This window comes from Manacus candei, unplaced genomic scaffold (assembly GCF_025592945.1).
Source record: "Manacus candei isolate 608988 ecotype Guabito, Panama unplaced genomic scaffold, ASM2559294v1 h1tg000112l, whole genome shotgun sequence".
In the NCBI taxonomy this organism is placed as follows: Eukaryota; Metazoa; Chordata; class Aves; order Passeriformes; family Pipridae; genus Manacus; species Manacus candei.
Genome location: NW_026138160.1, coordinates 409,729 through 426,974, shown reverse-complemented (window position 1 = coordinate 426,974; position 17,246 = coordinate 409,729). Strand labels below are relative to the sequence as shown.

Sequence of the window (17,246 nt, the reverse complement as noted above, 5' to 3'; positions counted from 1 at the left end):
AAGGTACTGGGGGGGGAGCTCCCATAGCCAAAAATTCCCACCCCCAAACCCAAGACAATGGACAACAATGATGGGCAAACCCCCAAAACTGAGATCATCCATGTCACACCGCCTGCTTTTCTGGACTGCTGTGCTCAGCTGTGCTCAGCAGTATTTGGCTTGGCTCATCTCCTCCTGTACCAGTCCCCTGCTGTCTCCTTCCCCCCAGCTGCTCCCAGTTTGCCACCTCTCCATTCCCCCTGTGGCTGCTTCTGCTCCGCCTGCACCAGGGGCTCACATTCCACTGGGCTTGGACCAGCCCCTCCTCTTTCCTTGGAGCAGGGTTTGCACTCCAGTGGGCTTGGGCTTGTTGCTGCTTTTCTCGGAGCTTGTCACTGTTGTCCTTCAGCACCAGGTCCTGGAGCCATGGCTGGAGGGAACGGAGAGGGGACTTGGCAGTGATGGAAGAGGGGCCAATCCACCGGGGCTGATCCCAACACCTTCCACTGGAGGAAGCCGGGCAAGATGATGCAGCCCCCAGCTTTTCCTGCCAAAACCACACCACAGCAATGACATTCCAGTGATGGAATAAACAGCTTGGTCACACCCACGCAGTGCTAAAACTCCACCTCCTTTCTCTGTAACCAGGAGAGCATCTGTGCCATCCATGCCACCCTGGTGCAGGGACGTCTGTTGTCTGGGCAAAAGCCTGGAAAAGAGAGGATTTGTTCGTATGTGCAAAGACCATAAAGACAGTGAAGGGTCTAGAGGAGAAGCTGGGTGGAGTGATTAAGGTCACTTGGCTTGTTCAGCCTGAAGAACACTGAGAATATCTCATCCCAGTTGGCAGCTTCCTCACAAGGGGCAGCAGAGGGGAAGGTGCTGATCTCTTCTCTCTGATGACCAGTGACAGGACTGGAGGGGACAACAGGAATCTGTGTCAGAGGAGGTTTAGGTTGCATATTAGGAAAAGATTATTCCCCCAGAGGGTGGTCAGGCATTGGAACAGGCTCTCCAGGGTTTGGTCACGGTTCCAAACCTACCAGAGATCAAGGAGCTTTTGGACAAGGCTCTCAGGCACATGGTGGGATTGTTGGGGTGTCCTGTGTAGGGCCGGGAGTTGAGCTTGAGGATCGTCATGGGTCCCTTCCAACTCAGGATATTCTGTGATTCTATGAAGTTTGAGCTCTGGGGCAGTTCTCCCCTGTCTGTGCTATTTCACCCCCATAGCCAGAAATGTCCAGTCAATGAACCTCTTTCTGAAAGCAGCCTCTCTTTAGGGCATGGATTAAGTTGTGAGAAAGCCTCTGCAGTGGAAATTTTCTCTCTCTACATCCCAGGACAGAACAACTCTTACTGTAGACTACACATGCCTACTTTCACCTGGTCTCATTGCACTGTTCCAAGGGCTGAAAAAAACTGTTGAAGGCTCCACCAAGTCCAGAAGTCCTGTGAAAAAACTTCTTTGGTCTTTGCAGAGCCTTTCTCCCACTGCAGAGAAAAGAGGGATTGTTCCCAGACATAACAAAATGGATTCTGGCATGCAGTTTCTGTGGGAAATGGACCCCCAAACCACAAGGAAGTGAAATTTCATGGCGTAGGAAGGACTGGCAGATGTGGACCATGTTATCCTGGTGTAGTAAACACAGTTGTACTCTGTATGAACTTTCCTTCTACAAAGTTTAAGGTTGACCGTGGATGCCATTAACAGTAAAATCCCTTTGGCAGCTGGAATATCATCACCTTGCTAGTTTTGCAAGGCTTAGAAAGCACAGAGTAACCCAACATATGACTAAGCAAACTTGATGCAAGCCTGTGTTAACAGTCAGTTTAGAAACACCAAGCACCAGGTGACAGAATAAAGACTGAGCAACATCTCTCCCTGGGCATCTCAGGAGAGCATCTCTAAGGGGACAAGATGACACAGAGACAAGGGCTCGAATGCAAAAGAAGTTTAATGAGTCCAAAGAGAGAAATTAGGTCATTTTGAGCAATGGTCATGGTGTGTTTAGCACCAGGGAGACATAAGAGATTGTGCCCCATGACTGCAGCTGAGAACCTCTAGATGTCCATTGCCTGCCCCACAGAGACAGTAGGGTCAGCAGGTCCTCCCCAGGCTGGCTGTGAGGGCCTCACAGACCAGGGGAGCAGAAGGGAACAAGGACACAGGATGGAAAGGAGAGAGTGGCAGAGGGCAAAGGCAGGGCTGGGCCGTGCTTGCCCAGAGCCCAGGCTGGCCCTTTTCTTCTGCAAGGGCGGCTGAGATCGCTCAGCCCCTCTGGAAGCAGCAAGAGGATGCTCCATCACCAGTGAAATACCATCTTGTGAGTCCTCGAGGGCCTTTCCCAGGGCCATGGGCAGCAGCTTTAGCAGGGGAAGCACCTCCTGCCACAGTAGCCACCACCAAGGCCAGAGAGGCCAAAGCCCCCGGAGTTGATGGGCACTCCCTGAGAGCTGAGGATGCTGCCAACGGCAGCGGAGGTGGAGGATCCCACGGCGGTGTTCTGTGGGAAGGAGCTGAGGATGGGCCCGGGCAGGGTCACCACCACGGGGGAGGGCTGGATGGTCACGATGGAGTCCTGGCACTGCCTGACACAGGGCTCATTGCAGCTGTTGGCCAGCGGGGTCGGGCCGCAGGGCTGGCAGGGCCGGCACGGGGTGTAGCAGGACATGTCTGGGGCTGGAGCTGCACCTGGGACAGAGGGCAGGGGGAAGAAAAGCATGAGGGGTGAGTGAAAACCTGTCACACCACCACAAGGGAGAGAAGACACGAGGTGGCACCAAGAGCTGGAGGTGTCATACAGTCACAGAATCACAAAATATTCTGGATCAGAAGGGACCCACAAGGATCACCGTGTCCAACTCATAAGTGAATGGCCCATACGGGAATCAAACCCACAACCCTGGCACAGGGAGGCCCACAGGCTTCTCCTTCTCCAAAGCCCAAAAGAGACCTGCAAAATGCAACCAAGCCCAGGGAGATCCCTTCCTAGCCCATAACCCCTAAGTGAGCTCCAGCTTCTCTCCTTGCCACCCCTTCTGCACCCTTCCCTCTCCTGTGGCAAGCAGCCCAAAAAGCAAGCATAGAACCAAAGAGCAGTTTTGTGCTGAAAAATCCCGTGGAAGGATAATGAGTGGAAAGAAGAAAAAAAGAAGGATAAAGAGCTTCAGACTCACCTTGTTCCCAAGGAGATTGTGTCAGGAGGAGTGGATGAGAGGATGAGAAGAAGGACCCACTTTTATACTTCTCCTGCACTGCCCCAGGCCCGCAGTCACTGCACCAGGGCAGTAATTTTCCAACAGACTCATCTCCAAAGCAAAATATCCCACCTAATGCCCCAGGTTGTGTTTTGTTTTCCATCAGTACTGCCAGTACATTTCCTCATTTCTGCCATGCCCATTAGGCTTTGTAGGATCCTTTCAAGTTCCAGGATGACAGGTCCAAGGATTTCCCAAGAGGGATCATGTCACCACCATCAGAAGATGTGCCCTCAAGTGTAGGAGAGGTCTGTGCAGATGTAGGACATGGAATTGGGGAAATCTGGTGAGGTTCTTTTCACCCCCATTGCAGAAGAGTTTGAATCTCCTCCTGCCAATGCCGGACTTCGTCCTGGGTGCACAAAGGCTCCTGTGCCTGACAATGCGACTTATCCTTCACCCTCAATCCTCTACTGATTTATTTGGAAGAGTCATCCGCTCTCATGGCCATCTCTGGGGGTCTCATATCACTGCCTTCAGTCACCATGAAGAAGGAAAATGTTATCCTTCCTAAATACCATGATTATCCAACAGTTCTGATGGAGTCAGGTCTCTCCTCACTACGTGAGGGGTGTGTTGGACCTTGGGACAGCACCTGGGATGTCCCATTCTCCTCGTGCTGCCATGTACTTTGGCTGCACTCTCTAGACCCTGACCAACAGGAGAGACTTTTCCAAACATGTTGACTGTCCTTTGAGCCCCTGAAGCTGTGGGTGTGTTGGCAAGAAGGTCATGCTGACAGCAATGGCTGTTGTGGCTGCCTGGAGCTGTGTACTCAGGTATAGCCCAGTGCTTGGACTGGTTTTCTTGGGTTATGGATGGAGCTGCCCTTGCTGGAGGGGAATTGTGTCCCTGCAAGGGACATGGGTCTGCACACAACACACACTCCTGGCTTACCCTCACAGCAAATGCTGACGCACGGCCAACCCAAAATTAGAGCGTGACTCACCACAGGCAGGGAGAGTCTATCCCAGGAAATTTGCCTACTGAAGGCATTCCCTTGCTCTCCTGGGGTGAGTCCCAGCTGCCTCCATGTCTGCAGAGCAGGAAGTGCATCACTGCTTGGTGTAGTCTGAGAGCTGTGTTTGTACCCGGGGTCCTTCTGAGCACATCCCCTCCCTGAGCATCCCCAGGCATGTGGCACAGCAGGTCCCTGATAACCCTCATGCACTGGGGAGTTGGACAAGTTCCTACTCCCCCAACACTGCTAGGTTGCTCTCCAAGAGAGGCCTTTGGGCATTGGAAATGAAATGTGCTGAAGCACAAATGCCAAGAGAATATTCGATGTATAGGACGAGAGATGAATCCTTACCAGTGGGAAGATGTTTTCTGCAACCCTTTCTATCCCCCCACAGAGCACTCAGGAGAGCTCCTCACCACAGCATGGTCTTATTGGCCTGGAGTAAGAGGCTCATGCATCTGCTCTCCAAGTCTCTCCCCAAGGCACACCCTCTCTCATAACACAGGAGGTCTGAGGGCTCTCAGATTGTAGCATAGTTCAGTCTCCAGCCTGTACTTCTTGAAGAGGTTTTTCATTTCCATGTGCATTCATCCTTCGTGAATGCCAGAGGGCTCCTGTGGCCCAGTTCTCCAGATAGTCTAGGACTCCCTTTATAGCAGCCATGACCTGGAATGCATCAGCTGACTTTCACTGGTTTTCAGGCAGTCCTTTTTTGATGCCCACTCACTGCTGAGAAGGCCCCCCCAGCTTCTTGGAGTGCTTTCAGGGGATGCAGCAGCCTGGGAGGCCTTGTAGGTGATGACTGAGAGAGGCACTGACTCCTCTGTCTCCACACTTCTGAGATTACCTTCCATCATGTGAAAGACTCCCTTTCTAATGCAGTCCAGGATGCTGTTGGATGACATTTCCCTAAGGGCCCAGGGCTGCCTCATGGTGTCCTCCAGGACCCACTTCCTCTGCTGCAAAGCCCTTTGGCAGCCAGTTGGTTCCAGCCATTTTGTGACTGCTGTGTCTTTCAAAGGGAGCTGAGAGCGGCCTTGACCTGACACCAACAGGGTGCATGAACCAAGTCACACACACTCATGTCAGTCCAGTCTGTTTAAATGCTCCCACATCTGATCCTGCCCTAGTGCAGGTCAGCCTTTCCTGCTACTTTTCCTGATGTCAACTTTCCAAGGCGCATCAGGAGCCCAATCTCTTGACAGCAATTCCAGCAGGTAAAGGCCAAGGCGAAGAATCCCTTCAGTGCCTCCACCTTTCCTGTCCCCAGTGAAACTGCCCCAGTCAGCCTTTGGGCAAATGTCCCTTTTGCTGAGCAACATCTCTCCCTGGGCTGCTCCTCTCCTTGAAAGAATTCCTTGTGCCCTCTGTGTGATTTGCCTGTTTTGGGTGGGCTTTGGTTGTTCCCGATGCTGCACACTCGGACAAGCTGGCAAACATTCTCCCCAGAGCAAACTGCAGCAATAGGAAGAGAGCTAAAGCATCTTCCTACTAAGGGAGTTGTAAAAAATTCCAATTCACAGCTCCAAGACAACATTCCCTGCCTGTGTAGGACCCCTTCAGCATCTGGAGTACATCTTCTACCTTCACTGACACAACGTTACCCAGGATATCCTTGACTCCTCATCTCAGCACATGAAAGCAGCCGACATGGCAGAGCAGGCACGTCAGAAATGAGGAAATGAAGTGGCAACATTGACAGAAACCAAAACACAACCTGGGCCATTACATAGAACATTTTGTTTTTGAGGTGAGTCTGTTAGGAAATTACTGCCCTGTGCAGTGACCGTGGTCCTGGGGCAGTGCAGGAGCAGTATAAAAGAGAGACCTTCTCCTCACTCTCTCATCCACTCCTCTCGCCTCCATCTCATTGGGAACAAGGTCAGTCTGAAGCTCTTTCTCATCCTTCTCCTCCTTCTCCTCCTCCAATGCACCTCAGCTCACACCTGCCCCAGTCCTATGTGGGGTCCTGGAAGTGCTATCATGGGAGAGCGGAGGGGGTGGAAAGGGGCAGAAGTTGTGTCATGATCAGAGGTTGGAGCTTGATGAGGTGTCTCCTGAGGTACAGGCTAGGAAGGGATCTCTCTGGGCTTGGTTGCTATGAACAGGGTTATTTTGGGATGAAAGGAAGGTGATACCTTTGGACCTCCTTACACAGTCCCCAGCTCTTTTCTCCAGCTTATGACTTACCTCACTCTTGGTGGGGTGACAGGTTGCTCCATATCCACAGTTTCTGCTCTGCTTCCCCTGCCCTCTGTCCCAGGTGCAGCTCCAGCCCCAGACATGTCCTGCTACACCCCGTGCCGGCCCTGCCAGCCCTGCGGCCCGACCCCGCTGGCCAACAGCTGCAATGAGCCCTGTGTCAGGCAGTGCCAGGACTCCAATGTCTTCATCCAGCCCTCCCCCGTGGTGGTGACCCTGCCCGGGCCCATCCTCAGCTCCTTCCCACAGAACACCGCCGTGGGATCCTCCACCTCCGCTGCCGTTGGCAGCATCCTCAGCTCTCAGGGAGTGCCCATCAACTCCGGGGGCTTTGGCCTCTCTGGCCTTGGTGGTGGCTACTGTGGCAGGAGCTGCTTCCCCTGCTAAAGCTGCTGCCCATGGCCCTGGGGAAGGCCCTCGAGGACTCACAAGATGGTATTTCACTGGTGGTGGAGCATCATCTTGCTGCTTCCAGAGGGGCTGAGCCAGCCCAGCAGCCCTTGCAGAAGGACGAGGCTCTGGGCAAACATGGCCCAGCCCTGCCTTTGCCCTCTGCCACTCTCCTTTCCATCCTGTGTCCTTGTTCCCTTGTGCTCCCTGGTCTGTGAGGCCCTCACAGTCAGCCTGGGGATGACCGGCTGACCCTGCTGCTTCCATGGGGCAGGCAGATGGACACCTGCTGGAATCTCCACCAGAGTTACTTGGTGCAGACTCCGATGTGCCTCTGGTGCTCCCTGCACTCAGTTACCCAGTTTCCACCTTTTGACACAATAAAGTTCTGCTGCATTCGAGCCCTTGCCTATGTGTCATCCTTTCCCCTGCATATGCCATCACAAAATGATCGGGGGGGTTGTTGGATATGCTTGTGCAGTGGCCATTATCACAGGGTTGCTTTGACCATACTTAGAGTGTGATTTCCTTTTTTCAAACTTCTCTACCTATCTGAGGCTGGATAAAATGATCCAACACACTTCAATGACAGAGTTATACCACAGGTGCTTTTATGTCTCCCACTCTCAGCAAGCCCAATTCCCTCAGCTAAGTGCTCCAGCCCCCTCACCATCTAGTCCCTCTTCTGTTCAGTTTGCTCAGCTTGATGACAATCTTTCCTAGGATGACAATAATTTAGGTTGGAATGTGCCTTATGACCGTCTAGTCCAACCATATATCTAATGCTGTCAAGCCTACCACTAAACCATATCATGAATTGCCACATCTTTTAAACACCTCCAGGGTCAGTGACTCAACCACTTCCCTGGGCAATCTGTTCCTGTGCATGACAATCATTTCATTGAAGAAATTTTTCTTAATGACCAATTAAATCTCCCCTGGTGCAACTTGAGGGTATATTCTCTCATCCTATCACTTGTTACTTGGGAGAAGGGACTGACACCCACCTCGCTACAATCTTCTTTCAGGGAGTTTTAGAGAGTGATAAGGTCCCCCTCTGAGTCTAACTTTTCTCCAGGTTTAACATCCCCAGCTCCCTCATCTGCTCCTCATCAGACTTGTGCTCCAGACCCTTCCCCAACTTTGTTACCCTTCTCTGGACACGCTCCAGCCCCTCAATGTCCTTCTTGCAGTGAGGGGCCCAGAACTGAACCCAGGATTCACGGTGTGACCTCACCAGTGCCAAGTACAGCGGAACAATCACTGCCCTGGTCCTGCTGCCACACTATTCCTGTTACAAGCCAGGAGGCCATTGGCCTTCTTGGCCACCCGGACACACTCAGGCTCATGTTCAGCCACTGTCACCAGCACCACCAGGTCCTTTCCAGCCACTCTGCCCCCAGCCTGGAGCACTGCAGGGAGTTGTTGTGACCCAGGGGCTGGACACAGCATTTCTCCTTGTTGAACTTTATACAGCTGGCCTTGGCCCATCAATCTGGCCTGGTCAGATGCCTCTGTAAAGCCTTTCTAACCTCCAGCAGACCTAGTACAACAATGACACCCAACTTGGAGTCATCTGCAAACTAACTGAGGGTGCACTTGATCCCCTCATCCAGGGTGTCCATAAAGATACTAAACAGAACTGGACCCAAAACTGAACCCTGGGCCACACCACTAGTGATCAGCCACCAACTGGATTTAACTGCACTCACCACTACTCTCTTGGCCCAACCATAAAGACAATTTCTTATCCAGTGAATATGATACACATGAGCAGGCAGTTTCTCCAGGAGAATGCTGTGGGAAATGGTGTCAAAAACTTTACTAAAGTCCAGGTAAACAAAATCTACATCCTTTCCCTTGTCCACTAAGTGGGTTGGTTATCTTGTCATAGGAGATCAGGTCAGTCAAGCAGGATGTGTCTTTTCTACAGCTATTCTGACTGAACCTGATCACCTGGTTGTCCTGTATGTGCTTTGTGAGTGCACTCAAGATGATCTGCTTTACAACCTTCCCTGGTGCAAAGGGCAGACTAATGGGCCTGTAGTTCTCTGGATGCTCCTTCTGGCCCTTCTTGTAGATGCATCTTTCTTGCGTTAGAGCCCAAAATTCAACAAAGATGTTGATGACAGTCCTCAGTGTCTGGAAACAGTCCTGCTGTCTGGAAACAGCCCTGGCAGTGGCACCTCTTTTGATGGCATTACCACAAAAGCATCTTTTTCTGGTCTTGCTTTTGGGCTGCTATTTCTCAGGGACAGAAGGACAACTGGCTGCTACCAAGCCAATGTCTGATCAGGGCTCTGGGTGGACACGTGTCACCCTGCCCAGCTGTGTCCTGCAGCAGTTCAGTCACTCCCCTCCCTCAGTTGCTCCTGGACAGCCCTTCGAGACAGCCCTTCCTGCCCTGAATTTCTCCCTGCCTCCATCTCTCCATGATTTTTTCCAGGAAACCCTGGGCACAGACAGGGAAGGAGGAAAGGGAATGGGACAAGAACTGCCTGTGGGTCTGTGCGTGTGTTGACCCTGATCAGCTCTAAGCTCCCCCTGGCCATTTGTATTCACTCCACTGTCACAATGGGATCAACCAAGAATTGGAAGTGCAAGGGAGTGAAATACTCTTGGATCAAGATAATGGCAGTTGAGAAGGAAAGGGACAAGAAAGGAAAAAGCACAAGTTGTGCAAGACCAATCACCCACCACCTTGCAGCAGCAGCTCGATGCCCAGCCATTTCCAAACAGAACAACTACTTTGGAGAGACTGCCCATAGTTTTTTTGCTGGGCACGTTATATGGCATGGCAAAGCCCTTCCATCAGTTCAGCTGAACCACTGGAAAGACATTTCCTACTTGATTCTTGTTCCCTGGCACAGTGGTAGCCAGAGAAGGAGGAATTGTTTCCTCACCTCTCCTCTCATCTCCTCACCTCTCCTCTGCTTGCCTCACCTCCTACTACCCTTGGAGGACATGGATGACTTCCAAAACTGCAAGTCACAATACCTGAGGGGGACCCATTGCACTCCCCATTCTCCTCTCCTTTTGTCAGTGCTGAAGGCTCCCCAAGCACCCCCAACTTCCTCAGGGCCTACAGTGTCCACAGAAGAGGCAGTAAACAATTATTCTTATGATGGTTTGGTCTTGTCTGGCTACCAGGTGGTGGAGTCATAGTTATTAACTTATTGATCACATCCACAGGGATGTCACAACACCCATCCTGCTATTTTACTTTCAAGAAACACGTCCCCTATGCAGGTCCTTCAACCTGGCTTCTCTTCAAGGCCAATCCACCTTCCAAAAGAATTGGAATTATTCTTTTGCACTTCTCAAACACTTCTCCTTTCTAGCCTCACATGAAAGGGGAACTGAACTGCAAGTAAACTGACAGCCTTCTTGCATGACCTTGGCAGCTGTCTTCCCCCTTCATACCTCATACACAGACTTCCACCTTCAAGGTGGGCTCTTACCATCCTCAGTGCTCCCACTGCTCTTGCAGGAAGAGCCAGAGGGGCTGTGTAGCAGGATCTTGGGGCTCCCTTTCCCACTGACCTCATGGAACAGAATAGGCTACAATGGGTCACCCTTCACAGCTGAGGTGCTGACAGCGAGAGAGCTTTTCTTCAGACTTTCAGGGACAGGAAGATGCTCTCTCCACAGTTAGTGCATCCTCTTTGCTGATTCCTGGTCAGGCCCTTTCTCCCCCTCACTCGATCCATTGACAGTGGATCACCTCCTTGTCCACTATTTCTTTTCTCCTACTGGGACAATTACCACACGTGTTGTTTGGGTCCCTACCTCAACCCTGGTGTTCTCACATGAGAGTTGGGTGTCTGCCTCAACCACCATGTTCTTAACTGTAGTTTGGATGCATGGCTCTACTGTGACATCCTCAGAAGTGATTTGGGTCCCTGTCTGAATCACTGTCCTCTGATACTACTGAATGGTGGCTCAACAGGCACAGGTCAAGCTCCAATATTTTCTAAAAGCTGCCACCTAGGGACCAACCACCTCAGGGCATGTTTCACTGTTGCCATACCAAAAACTCATCTCTTCTTATGCCACCCTGACCAGATACCTCAAACCCCACATTAAGTCAATAGAGTTAATTAGTATTTTTAAACACCTCACACTAAGATGGAAAAGGAGTTGTGAGTCAGCACGAAACAACCTGTGTCATTCTTGGGTGAGAAGGGAGAGGTGTATTCCTTCATCCTCCCCACCAGGCAGCTCCCCCAGCACAGTATCATCTTTCCTGGTCGCCAAAATCCTATCACTCTCCCTCCTCAGAGAGTAAGGGGGGGGGATATAAAATTAAAATACTGTGTATTGAGAAAAAGGCAGTTTAATGAAGTTAAGCAAGGAAACACTGCAGAAACACAGCAAAGCAAAGAGATTTATTATCACCTTCCCATCAACAGGAAATGTCCAGCCACTCCTGGGAAGCAGGGTCACATTTAGCAGTTTTTTCAGAAGACAAACAATCTACTAACGAATGCTCCACCACCCCCCACCTACTATTTTCTCTAAGCAATTATTGCTGACCATCATGTCCTATGGTATGGAATATGCCTTTGGTCAGAGTCAGTCAGCTGTCCTGGCTGTGTACTCTCCCAGCCTCTTGCCCACAACCACACTACAGGTGTTCTGAAGAGGAGGCTGGAGATAAGGAACTGATGCTGGACAAGTCCTGCCCAGAAAAACTCAAAACACTTCTGTGTTCTCAGCACCATTCCAGCTCCAACTACAAGGAACTAGAAGAGGAGTTAATGTGGTGAAACTTGACTCCATCTTATGTAGGCCCCATACGATGCTGTTACCCATCACTGCATATTCATCCCAAGCAAACACTCACAGAAACACACCTGAAAAACATCTTATTCCCTGGGCATCTTGAGAGAGCACCTGCAGGGGAAAGGATGATGCAGAGACATGAGCTGGGATGAAACAGAAATTTATTGAGTCAAGAGGGAAAAGAGGTTGCCTTGAGTGGAGGTCCCAGTGAGGGAGCACCAGGGACAGAAAGGAATCTGTGCCCCTATAGTTGTGGTAGAGACCCCACCAGGTGTCAACCTGCCTGACCCAGAGATGGAACAGGGCCAGCAGGTCCTCCCCAGGCTGGTTCTGTGTGGCTGAGAGCCCACAGGAGCACAAGGGAACAAGGACACAGGACAGAAAGGAGAGAGTGGCAGACTCCCCCGATCATTTTGTGATGGCATATGCAGGGGAAAGGATGACACATAGGCAAGGGCTCGAATGCAGCAGAACTTTATTGTGTCAAAAGGTGGAAACTGGGTAACTGAGTGCAGGGAGCACCAGAGGCACATCGGAGTCTGCACCAAGTAACTCTGGTGGAGATTCCAGCAGGTGTCCATCTGCCTGCCCCATGGAAGCAGCAGGGTCAGCCGGTCATCCCCAGGCTGACTGTGAGGGCCTCACAGACCAGGGAGCACAAGGGAACAAGGACACAGGATGGAAAGGAGAGTGGCAGAGGGCAAAGGCAGGGCTGGGCCGTGTTTGCCCAGAGCCTCGTCCTTCTGCAAGGGCTGCTGGGCTGGCTCAGCCCCTCTGGAAGCAGCAAGATGATGCTCCACCACCAGTGAAATACCATCTTGTGAGTCCTCGAGGGCCTTCCCCAGGGCCATGGGCAGCAGCTTTAGCAGGGGAAGCAGCTCCTGCCACAGTAGCCACCACCAAGGCCAGAGAGGCCAAAACCCCCGGAGTTGATGGGCACTCCCTGAGAGCTGAGGATGCTGCCAACGGCAGCGGAGGTGGAGGATCCCACAGCGGTGTTCTGTGGGAAGGAGCTGAGGATGGGCCCGGGCAGGGTCACCACCACGGGGGAGGGCTGGATGAAGACATTGGAGTCCTGGCACTGCCTGACACAGGGCTCATTGCAGCTGTTGGCCAGCGGGGTCGGGCCGCAGGGCTGGCAGGGCCGGCACGGGGTGTAGCAGGACATGTCTGGGGCTGGAGCTGCACCTGGGACAGAGGGCAGGGGAAGCAGAGCAGGGTAGATGGGTGAGGAGCAACCTGTCACACCACCATGAGGGAGCCATGTCAGACCAAGATGGAGACAAGAGCTGGAGGTGTTGCAGGGATGCCCACAGGTTTTTTCTGACATTTAGCCCACAAGTTCGCCATCAAGAGCAACCAATCCCAGAGAGTTCCTGCCTAGACCATCACTCACTTCAGCCAAGCCCCAGCCTCCCTCCATGTGACCTCTCGTGTCACCTCCCATGGAGAACAGTCCCATAATGCAGCATAGGACAAAAGGGTATGCACTGGAAAACAAAAAGAGGAAGAGGAAGAGGCAGGAGAGGAGAAAAGTCACCAGACCCACCTTGTTCCTAAGGAGATGGAGGCGAGAAGAGTGGATGAGAGAGTGAGGAGAAGGGCCCACTTTTATACTGCTCCGGCACTGCCCCAGGCCCACAGTCACTGCACAGGGCAGTAATTTTAAAACACTCATCTCCAAAGCAAAACATCCTACGTAATGGCCCAGGTTGTGCTTTTGTTTCCATCAGCATTGCTGTTTCATTTCCTCATTTCTGCCATGACCATTAGGCCTCTGAAGATGCTTTCAAGTATTGAGATGAAAGGCCCAAGGCCTGGGCAGGGACACATCAGTAGAGGAAAATGTGCCAGAGGGGTCTCTGGAGAAATGGAATGTGGGACCAGGGAAAAATGAGGACATTCATGTCCACCCTCTTTTGCTGAAATAAGGTCAGGCTGAAGGCAAAGTCTGTAGGGCTGCCTGGAGCTGTGTACTTGGTAACAGCCCAGTGCTGGAAAATGGTTTTCTCCGTGCAGAGATGGAACTGCCCTTGCTGGAGGGGAATTCAACCCTGACTGAGACACAAGCCTGCAGACAGCACACACTCCTGTCTTGGCCAACACCAAAAAGCTGACGCAAGGCCACTCTAAAATTAGAGTGTGACTCGCCAGGGGTAGGGAGAGTCCGTCCCAGGAAATTTGCCTACTGAAGGCATTCCCTTGCCCTCCTGGGATGCGTCCCAGCTGCCTCCATGTCTGCAGGGCAGGAAGAGTATCACTGCTTGGTGTAGTGTGAGAACTGGGTTTGTACCCAGGGCCCTTCTGGGCACACAAGGTTGCACTTGATTCTAATGTTCCTAAAAAGTTCTTCTTTCTCAGAGGCAGCTGTGCATCACCATTTTTTCCCCATAATAGAATCCTTGAGGCTGGAAATAACTCTGGATGTCATCTCTTCCAACTGCCCCCGATGAAAGCATGATCAGCCTTTGGAGGATGCTCAGGGCCAAGTCCTGTCAAGCTCTGAATCCCTTCAAGGATGAAGAATCCACAGCCACCACAGACAACTTCTTTACCAACATCACGCTAACAATGCCGTTTCTTATGTTTCCCTGGAACTTCCCATATTTCCAAATGTACCTGTTGCCTCTTGTCCCTTCACTGGATAGGACTCAGGAGAGTCTGGCTCTGAGTTCTGGACTCCCTCCCAGCAGCTCTTTTTCCCATTCCTGGGAAGTGTGCCAGGATGCCCTCTCTCCTCCAGGGGGACAAGCCCACCTCAGGCAGCCCCTCCTGTCCCAGGGGCTCCAGTCACTCCCTGGGCTCTGAGGCCCTTTGCTGGACTGGTACCAGTATGTCCGTGCCTCTCTCACACCGGGCAGCTGCTCTTGGTGGCAGCTGTTTCCTGAGCACCGTGGAGCAGAGAAGAGGGATCCCATTCCACAGGCTGATGGCAAACCCCGTCCCAAGGCCACCCAGGATGCTGTTGGATGCCATTTCCACCAGGGCTCAAGGCTGTGTCCTGGTGCCCCCCAGGACCCACGTCCTCTGGTGCAAAGCTCTGTGGCTGCCCCTCAGCCCCAGCCCAGCGTGGGGCAGGAGTTTGTCCCTCCAGCCCTGCAGGACTTTGCACAAGGGGGTTAAACACTGCTGGCCCCAGCCTGGAGCCTGTGGAGCCCCAGCGGGGAGTGTCTGCCAGCTGGACTTTGTGTCCCTCCTGCCAGCCCCTGGAGACCTGCAGCCATGCCCTGTTTCAGAAGTCAGGATGCTCGTTGTCTTTCTCCCAGTGCTCAGCTGCATTCCCTGAGTGCCAGCACTTCCAAAGGGGAGCTCAGGGAGGCCTCTCCCTGACACCAGCACTCGTGTGCCCATCACCAGGTCACACACACTCATGTTGGCCAGGCTGTTTAAAGGTTCCCACACCTGAGCCTGCTCTGCTCTGGAAGTCTTCCCTGCTCCACACCTTGTGAGGAATAGCAGGAGCCTGACCCTGAGACAGCAAATCTTGCCAGTAAAGACCATGGCCCAGCAGCCCTGGAGTACCTGCCCCTTTCCTCCAAGCCCTGCACGCAGTGAAGCTGCCCCAGGCAGCCCTGGCTCAAGCCTCCCTTTGGCTGCTGCCCTGTGGGGAAGATCTTGTTTCCCTCCGCAGGCTTTGCTGATTCAACTCCAGGTGGGCTTTGGCTTCCTGACCCAAGCCTGGAACACTCAGACAGCCTGGCAAAGGTTCTCTGTGAACCAAGGGCGTGAGGAGGGAGGGAGAGGAAAGCATTTGCCTGGAGCAGCAGTGGCCAGTGAGCACTGGAGTGAGCTGAGAGGGAGGAGAGAGAAGCCCGTGGGATGTGCTGTGGGAAGAGGAGCCTTTGGGTGCTCTGCTGCTCTGGGCAGTGCAGGGCAGGGCTGGGCCTCTCCCTGCAGGTCAGTGCCCTGAGCCAACATCCCCTGCCTGTACGGGACCCTCCAGCACGTGGGGGCACATCTTCTGCCTGCAGGGACACATTCTGATCCAGGGGATCCTTAGGCCTGTCAAGGCAGCACATGAAAAAAGCTGCAGCACAGAGCAAGCCCATCAGAAATGAGGAAATGAGGTGGCAGCATTGCTGGAAACCAGAACACCCTGTGGCATTAGGTGGGATGCTTTGCTTTGGAGGTGAATGTACTGGAAAATTGCTGTCCTTGTGCCGTGACTGTGGGCCTGGGGCAGGGCAGGAGTAGCATAAAAGCAGGACCTTCTCCTCACTCTCACATTCACTCCACTCGCTTCCAGCTCCTTGGGATCCAGGTGAATCTGAAGCCCTTTCTTTTCCTCCTCCTTTGGAGTTTCTAAGTCTATCCTGTCCTTTTGGTCTCATTTGGGTTCTGAGAACTGCCTGTCATGGGAGAGGGAAGGGGGCAGAAGGTGTGCCCGGGGAGAGGCTGGGTTTTGGCTGAGGTGTCTCCTGAGCCATAGTCCACACGGAGAAGTCCCTGAGCTTGGTCTCTCGTGGGGCTTCAGGGGCTGAGGGGAAAATGATGCTGGTGGGCCTCTCTAAGCAGCCTCGTGCTCTCTTTTCCTTCTTTTGTCTTTTTTTCGTCATGGTGGGCCAAGAGACTCCCCTCACTCACCCCTGTGCTCTGCCTCCCCCACCCTCTGTCCCAGGTGCAGCTCCAGCCCCAGACATGTCCTGCTACACCCCGTGCCTGCCCTGCCAGCCCTGCGGCCCGACCCCGCTGGCCAACAGCTGCAATGAGCCCTGTGTCAGGCAGTGCCAGGACTCCACTGTGGCCATCCAGCCCTCCCCCGTGGTGGTGACCCTGCCCGGGCCCATCCTGAGCTCCTTCCCACAGAACACCGCCGTGGGATCCTCCACCTCCGCTGCCGTTGGCAGCATCCTCAGCTCTCAGGGAGTGCCCATCAACTCCGGGGGCTTTGGCCTCTCTGGCCTGGGCAGTGGCCTCTGTGGCAGGACCTGCTTTCCCTGCTAAAGCTGCTGGCCCTGGCCCTGCAAGGAACCCAGGGACACACAGGATGGTACAAGCCCAGGGATAGAGCATCAGTGCTCTCTTCACTGAGATCTCCACTCAGAGTGACTTCTTTCTAATCTTTGGACTCATTAAAGTTCTCCTGCATCCCAGCCCACGCCTCTGTGTCGTCCTTTCCCCTGCAGATCCTCATCCAACATGGCCAGGGAGAGAGGTGTTGCTGTGCGGTTCTGGGAGGGGGTCGTTAGGGATGGTATTGCCATGGTTGTCAGCATAGCATTGATTATGTTAACACAGCACTGATTAGTCATATTTGGGGTCACCTTTCTGAATTTCTCTGCCTCTCTGTACCCGGAAGAATTACCTGACACTGTGCAATGACCACAGCTACTCCACAAATTATTTTAGTTATCCCATCAAAGCATTCTCTTCTCTCTTCTCAGCAAACCCCGTGTCCTCAGCCTCACATCCCCAGGAAAGTGTTCCAGCCCACTCACCATGCTGGCCAGTGTATTTCATATATTTGGCTTCTCTTGGTTGAGCTTTTCCTTGCACTCCCCTCCAACAGGCAGCACAACATGCCAGGTGCCATCTGGGCAGTGCTGAGCAGAGGGGGATCTTTGCTGCCATCAGTGTCCTGGCTGTGGTCCTACTCGGAAAGCCCAGGATGTTGGTGACAGTCTTTGTGTCCAGGGACAGCCCTGGGAGTTGTGCCTGTTTTGATGATGTT

The 17,246-nt window shown here is 52.9% G+C and overlaps 4 protein-coding genes across 5 annotated transcripts in view; 3 read left to right on the top strand and 1 right to left on the bottom strand.

Moving 5' to 3' along the window:
* Window positions 1-2,345: 2,345 nt before the first annotated feature.
* Window positions 2,346-12,988, bottom strand: LOC127461711 (feather beta keratin-like). Its single transcript, XM_051769753.1, has 2 exons — window positions 12,904-12,988; window positions 2,346-2,671 (listed from the first exon to the last, which is right to left on the bottom strand). The coding sequence occupies exons 1-2, from the start codon at window positions 12,923-12,925 to the stop codon at window positions 2,346-2,348; spliced, it is 348 nt and encodes a 115-aa protein (XP_051625713.1). The 5' UTR covers window positions 12,926-12,988.
* LOC127461745 (feather beta keratin-like) lies at window positions 6,452-6,871 on the top strand. The gene has a single exon (XM_051769796.1). The coding sequence runs from the start codon at window positions 6,482-6,484 to the stop codon at window positions 6,785-6,787; it is 306 nt and encodes a 101-aa protein (XP_051625756.1). The 5' UTR covers window positions 6,452-6,481; the 3' UTR covers window positions 6,788-6,871.
* Window positions 12,989-13,005: 17 nt separating the features above from the next.
* On the top strand, window positions 13,006-16,519 carry LOC127461723 (feather keratin Cos1-2-like). Of its 2 annotated transcripts, none has more exons than XM_051769767.1 (2): window positions 13,006-13,058; window positions 16,194-16,519. In XM_051769767.1, exon 2 carries the CDS (start codon window positions 16,214-16,216, stop codon window positions 16,517-16,519), a length of 306 nt encoding a protein of 101 aa, XP_051625727.1. In that variant the 5' UTR covers window positions 13,006-13,058; window positions 16,194-16,213. The 2 variants fall into 2 exon arrangements, with proteins under 2 accessions (XP_051625727.1, XP_051625728.1); XM_051769768.1 differs by lacking the exon at window positions 13,006-13,058 and adding an exon at window positions 15,767-15,836 and having other exon boundaries at window positions 16,212-16,519.
* LOC127461703 (feather keratin 1-like) overlaps window positions 13,006-17,246 on the top strand; it is a 38,795-nt gene continuing 34,554 nt past the window's right edge. The window contains exon 1 of the mRNA XM_051769739.1: window positions 13,006-13,058. The gene's annotated coding sequence lies outside the window, so the exon portion shown is untranslated. The remainder of the gene's footprint in view (window positions 13,059-17,246) is intronic.

Bases quoted from the DNA above. Each gene is read 5' to 3' on its own strand.
- LOC127461723 (XM_051769767.1), top strand. From the start codon at position 16,214: ATGTCCTGCTACACCCCGTGCCTGCCCTGCCAGCCCTGCGGCCCGACC.
- LOC127461745 (XM_051769796.1), top strand. From the start codon at position 6,482: ATGTCCTGCTACACCCCGTGCCGGCCCTGCCAGCCCTGCGGCCCGACC.
- LOC127461711 (XM_051769753.1), bottom strand. From the start codon at position 12,925: ATGGCGAACTTGTGGGCTAAAT. The intron at 2,672-12,903 runs GTCAGAAAAAAC...CCTCTGTCCCAG, and splicing joins GGCGAACTTGTGGGCTAAAT to GTGCAGCTCCAGCCCCAGAC.